Raw genomic sequence first — 10,213 nt, 5'->3', positions numbered from 1 at the left:
TTGCTCTAAGGGTTTAGCACATACATTTGTACGTGTATGTTTCCCCAACAACATCCAGGGCGAGGTGTGTAGCTGTGTGGTATATGTAAAAGTAGTAGTGTGATTAGTGGGCGTGCACTTGCTATATAGACGTTTGTAATCATAAATATTGAGATTCGGTACTTGACCGTCAAGGATTGTCGTTGTCTCGGTATCCAAGCGATCCTCGTTCGTGTTGTCTACACGTATAGTAGCATTACATCTGGTGTCAAGGAGCGGGATTTCCTGAGTGGATTTGAGCGATCAGGAATCGAACATCGCGGAAATGGCCGAAGAGGTGCAGCATGAAGTGCAACCGAACGTAGTTGTTCAAGTCCCTCGTACGCCACAGCTGACAGAATCGTTTGGTGACGGTGATTTCGAGCTCTGGGTGAAGGTCTTTGACATCCGCGCGAAGGCGAATCGTTGGGATGCAGACGAGAAACTACTAAGACTTCCACTGCTGCTGAAAGGAAGGACATTCGCTGTATATGAAAGGCACGTAACTGCCGAGTCGTACGATGACCTGGTAAAAGGGATCAAGCAGTCTTTTGCCCCGAACACAGAAGAAGCTCGTCGATTAGCGCATCGACAGCGGCAAGACCGGAAGATGCAGGCCGGAGAGGATGTAGAGGTCTTCCTACGAGCATTAGAGCGGCTGATCGATCGAGCAGCGCCGAATTTGCCTAACGAACTTTGTAATAGGCAATTGATTGATTACTTTCTGGAGGGTTTGCCAACGCCTGTCGCGGATCAATTGTTCATCCTCGCGCCTAAAAGGCTTGAAGATACGATTACGCGAGCTAGGGAGTTGATGCTGTTGGAGAAGCGCAGAGGCTTGCGAGCTAGGCGAATCGCTGGAAAAACGGCGTGTGAGGATGACGACGAAGAAGAGAGTGCGTCGGGTCTCATTATGAGAGCAATGCGAGCTATATCAGATCGACTGGACACTCTCGAGAAGACATCACACCCAGTAAGAGGGGAGGCGAAGCAGACACAACGGAATGGCAAACAAGTGCAATGTTTTGGTTGTGGTGAGTACGGACATTACAAGCGGTTTTGTCCTACTAATGATGTATCCAGCTATCGTGGGAAGGACATTGGTCCATGTTATGTTTGTGGTGAGTTAGGTCATTTGGCACGGGCGTATTCTCGCAGAAGAAAGGTATTGGGGCGTGACAAATTGACAGATGCGGAACAAATGCAGAGTACAATGAAGCCTCTACTGAAGAAGACGGTTTCAAGAAGAAGCAAGAGTTCATTTGGTGAGCCGGAGAAAAGCACATTGCATCATGTCGTTGGACTCAGAAGGTATTTAGTGATCCGTCGTCGTTGTTGGTGTTCGTTGTTATTGGGGGAAGGCATGGAATTGTTTGGTAGACACTGGGGCGTCAGTTTCCGTGATTTCACACAAATGGCTAGAAACATTTTGCAGTGAACAATCACAGTTGGACATGCAAATAGATTCTTTGCCTGAAGGGTTTGCACTCAAGAATGTAGATGGCTCTAACATTCATGTGACAGGGAGTTTGTGATTAGTGATTAGGATGAGTGAATGGACTATCTCTCACAAGCTTGTTGTGGCTGATGTTGACATACCAGGACCCATTTTAAGGATTGACTTCTTGTCACAACATGCAGTAGTTTTGGATCTAAAGGAGAGACTGTTGCGTTGGACAGGAGATTCAGTTTCACTGAAGACACCTTCAGTTGGTTTGTGTTTTCTTGCAGTAAGGCATAGCTTTACCATGCCGGGTACCAATAGGCGTATGATCAAGGGTCAAGTTGTGGATTCTGAAGGGAGGTCATGCTGTCTTACGGGGCAAGGGTGATTGAGCCGAATGCTGGTTTTGTTGATAAAACGGGTGTTATTGTTGCTAGAGCATTAGTAGACGGAGAACAAGGTAAAGTGCCAGTGCAGTTATTTAATCTTCAAGACACAACTTTTGTGAAGACAGGAGCAGTAATAGCAGAACTGGTTGACATTGAGGAGGTGAGTACAGTAGAGCAGTCAGGTTTAGTGTGTGGAATGGTGGGTACGGAGATGAATGACACTGAGAACTCTTTGAGTATCTTTCATTTGGACCATCTTGGTGACAAGGAAAGAAACGAGCTGTCACGAGTACTGCTTAAGTATCATAGTGTCTTTTCGACAGGACCTATGGACATAGGTACGACAGGGGTAGTGGAGCATAAAATACCTACGGGCACAGCACAGCCTGTGAAACAACTACCACGTAGAATACCACACACACACTGAAAGAGGAGGTTGACAAACAGGTGACGCTAAAGTTGGACACAGGAATAGTGAGTTGTTCAAATAGTCCGTGGTCCTCGCCTGTAGTTCTCGTGAAGAAACGAGATGGTGGTGTCAGATTTTGTGATTACCGACGTTTGAATGCTGTCACAGTAAAGGATAGTTACCCTCTCTCAAGAATAGATGACACGTTGGATGCATTATCGGGTCCGAGGTATTTCACTACCTTAGACTTGGCAGCAGGGTACTGGCAGGTGCCGGTAGCAGAGGAAGACAAAAAGAAAACTGCTTTTGTTACGCAAAAGGATTTGTGGCAATTTAACAAAATGCCTTTTGGATTGGCCAATGCGCCTGCAACCTTTCAGCGGATGATGGAGGTAGTACTAGCAGGGTTACAGTGGTCGGAGTGCCTCATTTACCTAGATGACGTAATCGTGTTTTCGTCGAGCTTTGACATGCACATGCAAAGGCTGGGACTAGTGTTTGAAAGATTGGAAAAGGCTAATCTGAAGCTAAAGCCTAGTGAGTGTCAGTTTGTGCAATCAGAAGTGTGCTACCTGGAACACGCAGTATCGGAAAAGGAACGCCAACCAAATAGCGAAAGGGTTAAAGCAGTGAGCGAATATCCAAGTCCCAAGGATGTGAGCCAACTGAAAACCTTTCTTGGTATGGCCGGGTATTATAGGCGATTTATACCTAATTTCTCTGAGACTGCTGCACCACTATACGAACTTTTGAAGAAGGAGAAACCATTTGAGTGGTCTGTAAGCTGTGAGAAAGCATTTACAGAGATACGAGAAAAGATGGCTACAAGGCTTGTGTTGTCTTTTCCAGACTTTAGTCTACCTTTTGAGTTATCTGTGGATGCTAGTGAGATTGGTTTGGGTGCAGTACTCCAACAGACAGTTGAGGGCTCAGAACGTGTGGTGAGTTTTGCGAGTAGGACATTACACCAACATGAAAAGAACTATTCAACCATCGAAAAGGAGATGCTAGCAATTGTCTGGGCCATTGGCCACTTCCGATGTTACCTTTACGGTAAACCATTCTTGCTTAAGACATATCATCAACCATTCGTCTGGTTGAAGAGCATAAAAGAGTCTCAAGGAACGTTAGCTAGATGGTTAGCCGCACTAGCAGAATACGAGTTTTCTGTACAACACATCCCCGGGAAAGCGAATGTGCCAGCCGATGCTCTGTCAAGAAGAGTAGGGGGAAGAGAGGGCAGAACAGTGGAGAACAAGAGAAAGTACAGGCAGATGGTACAGAAACTCTGGACGAAGTAATGACTCTTTACTCTGTAAATGCAGTAGGATTTGAAGCAGATTGGAAGTTAGATGAAATGGCAATGCTGCAGAGACAAGACCAGGTATTAGCTGAAGTCATCTATCGGCTGGAACACCAACATAAGCCACCTAGGTCTTGGAGTAAAGATGGAAGTTTGAGATCATACAAACGATTGTATCACCAGTTACACATCAGGAATGGAGTGTTACATAGGGAAAGGTACGCGGCTCTACCTGGTGGACGGTGGGAAAAGGAAGAAGCTTTAGTTATTCCAAGTGCAATGATACATAATGTACTGAAGGAGGTACACGACAAGGCAGGACATATGGGTGTTGAGAAGACCTTGGCTAGGCTTGAGGAGAGAGCATGGTGGCCTGGGTATACTACGGATGTGATGGACTGGGTTCGTTGTTGTGAGGTGTGTGCAAGAAGGAAAGGACAAGCAGTGAATCCGAGAGCGCCATTGATGAGTGCACCGATTGGATCACCCATGGAAATGCTGGCCATGAATATTTTGGGTCCTCTTCCTACTTGTTAGTGGTTTCTGATTACTATACAAAGTGGCCAGAGGTTTTTCCGTTGTCTGATCAGAAAGCTACCACTGTTGCAAAAGTACTGCACAATAAAGTAATATCAAGGTTTGGGGTACCACTTGTGTTGCATAGTGACCAGGGAAGGAATTTCGAAGGATCAGTGATGAGAGAGCTATTCAGTTTGCTGGGGATGAAAAAGGCAAGAACAACACCATACCACCCGCAGTGTGATGGTTTGGTGGAGAGGTTAAACAGAACACTCTTAGATCTTTTAGTGAAACATGTGGATGAGAATCAGAAGAATTGGGACGAGTGGATTGCGACGGTGTTAATGGTTTACAGATCAGCGAAACAGTCATCAGCACAGGAAACACCGTTTAAGGTAATGTTTGGAAGGGATGGACGACAACGGTTAGATGTTATAATGGAAGGAAAAGAACAAGTACCACAGTTAACGTCAGGATACGTTTTAGCTCTAAGTGAAGCACAGATGAAGAGTATGGAAAATGTTAGAGAATGTTTGGCAGAGGCACAACAGAATCAAGCAAAGTCATATAACAAGGAAATTGAAGTAAGGCATGAATACCAACAAGGAGACTTGGTTTGGCTATATAGTCCGGCAGTAAAGAAGGGTCATGTGAAGAAGTTATCAAGTTCGTGGAAAGAGCCATACATGGTACTGAGAAAGAAAGGAGACGTGAATTACTTGGTGAAAAATGTCAAGAAGGGAGCTGCCATAATGGTGCACTACAACAGACTGAAACCATATTATAGACATCCCATGGAACAACAACAAGAAGAACTGACGTACAAGGAAAAGAAAGGTCGACCTGAGAAGAATGAGGCAATTGAAGATGAAGAATGTCTTCCGGCTCCAGCTGTTGAAATGCTTAGAGAGGAAATATCGATAGTGGTACTTCCACCAGAACTAGAGAACAGGGAGCATGAGCTACAAGAAGAAGAACCAAACTTACACTTACCAGTCCGTCCAGAAAGAAACCGGGTTCCACCTGTGTGGCATAGAGACTATGATATTGACTAATAATTGACTTGTTGCGTTGAGTTTTGCGTTAATTGATTGTATCTTAGAAGTATGTTTGGAGAAGAGGGGAGGAATGTGAGATATGTAACAGTAGCAGTGTGATTAGTGGCCGTGCACTTGCTATATAGACGTTTGTAATCATAAATATTGAGAGTCGGTACTTGACCGTCAAGGACTGTCGTTGTCTCGGTATCCAAGCGATCCTCGTCCGTGTTGTCTACTCATATAGTATCATTACAGCTGTACCCGACTTGTAACATCTTGCTTGTTTCAGTGTTTCTGCATAGTGGTTCTGCAGTCTGCCAGCTTAAATTTGGGTGTGCGTGGCTGAGCGGCCGTGGTGTTGTTGCAAAGATCACTAGTGTCGTCTTCAACAGAAATTTTGCGTTTGACGAGAATTTGCGAAGGAGAACGTGCATTGTCTATGACAGCGTCTGTTTGTCGGACAAAGCGGCTCGGCCGACCTGTAAGTACGCTAGTGAGTCTCTATTCATTTCTGTTTTACGGTATCCAAAGTCAGAGCGAACAGACGCCTTGCTAATCTACATGTGCACGTGCATGTTTTCCCGCATTGATGTTTTGTTTTGGCTCTGGGGTCACCTCATTACAACAGTAGGCGACGTCTAGCTAGAGAAGCCGCACAAACAACAAGACGCCTAGAGAAGCTGCACAAAGAACGAGACTTTTACATTCTTGTGAGCTGGAAAATCGGTGGTGAGCTGCTCGTTTGGTCTCCATTTGTAACCTAGGTTTCCCACCAACAAACAGAACAATGATCACGCCCGTTACTTCATCACGTAAGGCAAAGATTGCCAGCCGGCCTAGCGTCGAGGCTTTCCGACTTGTAACATTTGGCTTGTTCCATCATTTGGAAACAACTACATTTGTAACATGCATTTAGAAAACAACGCCTAGCTAAGCTAGCTGTATTTGTAACGTTCCCACATCTAATTTTGTTTTGGCTCTGGTACCTATGCCACGCCTAAAACCGGCCATAGTTACGACCTCAAAAGCTGCACAAACAATCACCTGCACAAAGAACCGACGAGCGAAGGTTGTAAAAAATAGAAGCGAGGTCCTACGGGACGTTGGCTGACGGACTGCGTACCTACCTGTTGTACACGGTAGCAGCCAGTCACGTGACTTACCTCAAGCTCGACCTGCGACCATTTCAATAATGCTTCTTATTTATTACCCACATCATACCATTCTGTCATACGATTTTGTCACAGTGCGACTAATTTACCTTCAAGGTGCATGCCGGCCGAAGGTTTGCACTTTAAGTGCTTCTTCATTTCATTAGTTATTAATTTTATTAAATGGTTTTGGGTGTGGCACCTAGCTGATGGAAACTTGAGCAAATAAGTGGCACTCTGCAATACTCAGAGTTGCTCAGATATTTTAGATCTTTTTGCTGACGTCTGTTGTATCGATGCTCTGTAGTTATATGGATGCTCTGTAGTTATATCGATAATCTATTTCTGTATACAGTGAGTGTGTAATTGGGAATGTGTGTGTGTGTGTGTGTGTGTGTGTGTGTGTGTGTGTGTGTGTGTGTGTGTATGTGTGTGCGCGCGCGCGTGTGTGTTGGTTAGAGAGTCTTCTGTTGAGTGATTGCATCCGGGACCTTGCAGGATTGCAAGTGCAAGTCACAGTGATGGCAAGCTATGGCAAAATTTCCTTGGCCAAGAAACTCACACACAGTTGCCTCTATTGACTCATGAGTATAAATGAATACCTGATCATTGACTGGGGTGGCAAAGGCCCCCGACCGCGACAAAGTCCGTCAGCCACTGGGGTCCTGGTGGAACTTCGGATGCCCACACCACAGTTGGCGTCGCAGTCGGTGCTCCTACGAGTACCTGGCCAGGCTCCAAAAGATTGCTTAGCACGGCCCATAGCTCCTGCGTAGTGCACAGGAACCCAGGTGTCATTTGGCTGGGGGCGTAACCGTAATGAACGCAAACTCCTTATTCATTTACCATTTTGCCATTTGTGTGTGTGTGTGTGTGTGTGTGTGTGTGTGTGTGTGTGTGTGCGTGTGTGTGTGTGTGTGTGTGTGTGTGTGTGTGTGTGTGTGTAGCTAGAACGTACAGTACTCGCTAGGTTCGCTGACATACACTCAGAGCTACACTCACTCAGAAACTACACGCATGCTCAGCCACTATCTTATCTATTACATTCCTTTTCCCTACATTAAAAGTTCCGATACCGCAACGGTGGCTGCTAGTGTTTCCGTTGAGGATATCGCCTGCCAGGTGAGTGTGGCTTCTCTTGGCTTGTTGAAACAGGTTGTGATGGCGGTGGCACTTGTTCATTCTCTTATGCCGTTGTCAGTGTCTGTTCTTCCTTTGATGCAGTGACTCTTACAGGTGTTTCCACTGCATCCTATTGTTGTTTCAGAGAGAGGTTCTCCATTGGCATGATCAAATTTCAGCACAGTTCTCTGATTCTAACGTATATTTAACAGCAAGGTGCTGCCGACGTTTCGGCTGTTGTACTACTGTTGTATTTACTAGTATTTGAATATTTGCCCTGAAGATGGCTGTATTACAACAGCCGAAACGTCGGTAACACCTTGCTGTTTAAATATACGTTGGAATCAGAGAACTGTGCTGAAATCCTATTGTTGTGTGTACGGATATCTTTGGTGGTATCATTTCTTTGGTAAGTTCGGTGTTATAGGTATGTCTCTATGTTAGTAGTGTATCCGGGATTATAAATCTTAATGCCTGTCTCTTCACCATATTTTCGCAGACTCGACGGGCTGAGCAGCCCCGAAGCTCACTGGCAACCTGTTCGATCGCAAATCCACAGGGTATCTCATGTAAAAAGTTGCGCCCTGTTAGACAAATAGCATCTCTAGTATAGCCACAGAATCTGTGTGCAATAGCAGCTGTGACTAAATTCGACGAGATAACTACGAAGGTATCTGGTCACCCACTACCTCTCGTTTGATGTATTAACCGGGTAGTTGATTACGTGGCTAGACGTAAAATGATTAATTGTTATATCCCGCGAGATCCTAGGGTATGAGTTATTATAAGAGCTCAAAAAATGTTTCGCAACCACGATTTCGCAACTCAGCTTTACCCATGTTTCGGCTACCAATGTTTCTCTCGAGCATTGATGTAGTCCACCCAATCTAACAAACCCACAAAGAGAGATACCAACCAGACACATCCAACCCAAGAGAGACGTCGCGACGAGCTAGACTATATCGATGGGCGAATCATTTTTTCAAGACGATACCAGCAGAGATACCGGCAACAACAGCAACACTACCAAAGATACCATCAGAGACGGTACGACGAGCTACAAAGACATTGACCAAATTCTTGTTTCTCACCCAACAAGAGACAAGACATACAAGCAACGACGATACTAGCAACACCAACGGCGATAACAACACGACAACAGCAACATGCACCACAGCAGCAACACCACGAAAGCACCACAGTAGAGATCAACGACGATACAACCGCTATCAAAGAAGAACGACGACACCAACGCGAGCAAAGAAGCCCGGCATTGACGAGTACCACCGTGGATCCCTACACCGGCCACCAAGAACGAAAATATGTAGACCTATATATAGTGAAGTACAAGCCACGCAACCAAACTTTGCCATGGCTATCCAAGCAATAGAGAGCGAAAAATATGTAAACCTATACATAGTGGAGAAAAAGCCACGGAACCAGACGTTGTCATGTTTATCTAACCAACCGAGAACGAAAGAATATGTAGATCTATATCTAGAGCGGAGAATAATCCATTCAACCATACGGTGCAATGTCTATACAAGCTACATTTGCAGTTATGGGTTTGCGTGCCAAGAAATCTCTAGTACACCACATTCTCGTAGAGAACGCCTACGAGAACAACGTGGTCTCGGATATATCCAAGGTGGCCTACCTCCAAGGTCATCGAGGACGTACGAAATTGCAACCTCTTCCGGGACTACTGGCAGCGCCGGATCCAGGAATTTTTGAAAGAGGGGGTTCACCGTTAGCAGTTATTTATAGCATTACTAATTTTCTCTTTTCTAATGAAATTATGTGAAATTATCGAACCACGCCTTTTGGAAAAGAGGAGGTTGCAACCCCCTGAACCCCCTCTGGATCCGGCCCTGACTGGTATTTGAATAAATGAATGATATATTTCTTTTGCATCTAAAATGTACAGTTCTCTCTTGGGGCAAACATAAAAACAACTAAGACATAAGACGTACAGCTAACAGACTACATAATACTCCAGCTACAACAAACAGCACAAACTACAATATGTTTACACCATTCTTACATGCAAATTTTTATCTACAGTTAAATAGACCTCTCACTAAATAATTAACCGATTGTTCTGCTCTTTGTAAATATTTAACCTTCATGACCTTAGCCGTTGTCATAGCTTCTTAGAAACCATCCCTCAGTCGATCATGAATGGATTAATTCATACTTAGCCCTTTTGACAGAGTTCATGGACAGCTACTTCGTCTTGACTCAGGTCTGCAACATTCGTTACAACTTATATACTTCCTCATCCCAAGCCTGCGTCTAAAACCCTTTCGAAATGCATGCTTTCTTAACCATGTGTAATACGTCAGATCTGTCATAATCCCAAAGATGAGAGCCAAATGCCAGTACCGGAAAAAGTCTCATGTCCACAATTTTTAACCAAACTTTGTCAAATCTACACACACCACCAATTTGTCCCAGAACCGCATTCACCGCTCCAAGAATTTCTAATTCTGGACTTCACCATATGTCGAGGTTGTAGAAATGAATCCATACTTACGCCTAAATGCTATATGTTTGATTTGAATGGAAGAATGCAACCATCAAGTGCCAACTGGGGGTCAAAAAGTGAGATCCTCCCATTCCTGGCGAACAAAGTTACATGAAAAACTTTTCTTGCTGTTGAATAGTAATCCCTTCTTAGTTGCAAATGACGTACATATGTCAAGCATCCTCTGTGTCCCATTCACAGCAGGGGAAATCAAAGTTACATCATCAGCATAAGCCAGGCAGCCAACAACAGGACCCACCCTAACATCATATCTACAATTCTTTAGCCTTA

General features: G+C 44.7%; 1 protein-coding gene across 1 annotated transcript; it reads left to right on the top strand.

Moving 5' to 3' along the window:
• Window positions 1-304: 304 nt before the first annotated feature.
• LOC134189898 (uncharacterized) lies at window positions 305-3,561 on the top strand. Its single transcript, XM_062658293.1, has 4 exons — window positions 305-1,329; window positions 1,565-1,846; window positions 1,900-2,189; window positions 2,363-3,561. The coding sequence occupies exons 1-4, from the start codon at window positions 305-307 to the stop codon at window positions 3,559-3,561; spliced, it is 2,796 nt and encodes a 931-aa protein (XP_062514277.1).
• Window positions 3,562-10,213: the final 6,652 nt, after the last annotated feature.

The sequence above is a fragment of the Corticium candelabrum genome, chromosome 14 (genome assembly GCF_963422355.1).
Source record: "Corticium candelabrum chromosome 14, ooCorCand1.1, whole genome shotgun sequence".
NCBI lineage: Eukaryota > Metazoa > Porifera > Homoscleromorpha > Homosclerophorida > Plakinidae > Corticium > Corticium candelabrum.
Note: the sequence above shows the minus strand (reverse complement) of the source record. Positions and strands in the feature narration are given on the sequence as shown.

What these genes read in the sequence shown, in the direction of transcription:
- LOC134189898 (XM_062658293.1), top strand. Translation starts at nt 305, where the DNA reads ATGGCCGAAGAGGTGCAGCATGAAGTGCAACCGAACGTAGTTGTTCAA. An exon ending in CATGTCGTTGGACTCAGAAG is followed by an intron (nt 1,330 to 1,564) that starts GTATTTAGTGAT and finishes ATTAGTGATTAG; the next exon opens with GATGAGTGAATGGACTATCT. An exon ending in GACAGGACCTATGGACATAG is followed by an intron (nt 2,190 to 2,362) that starts GTACGACAGGGG and finishes CCTCGCCTGTAG; the next exon opens with TTCTCGTGAAGAAACGAGAT.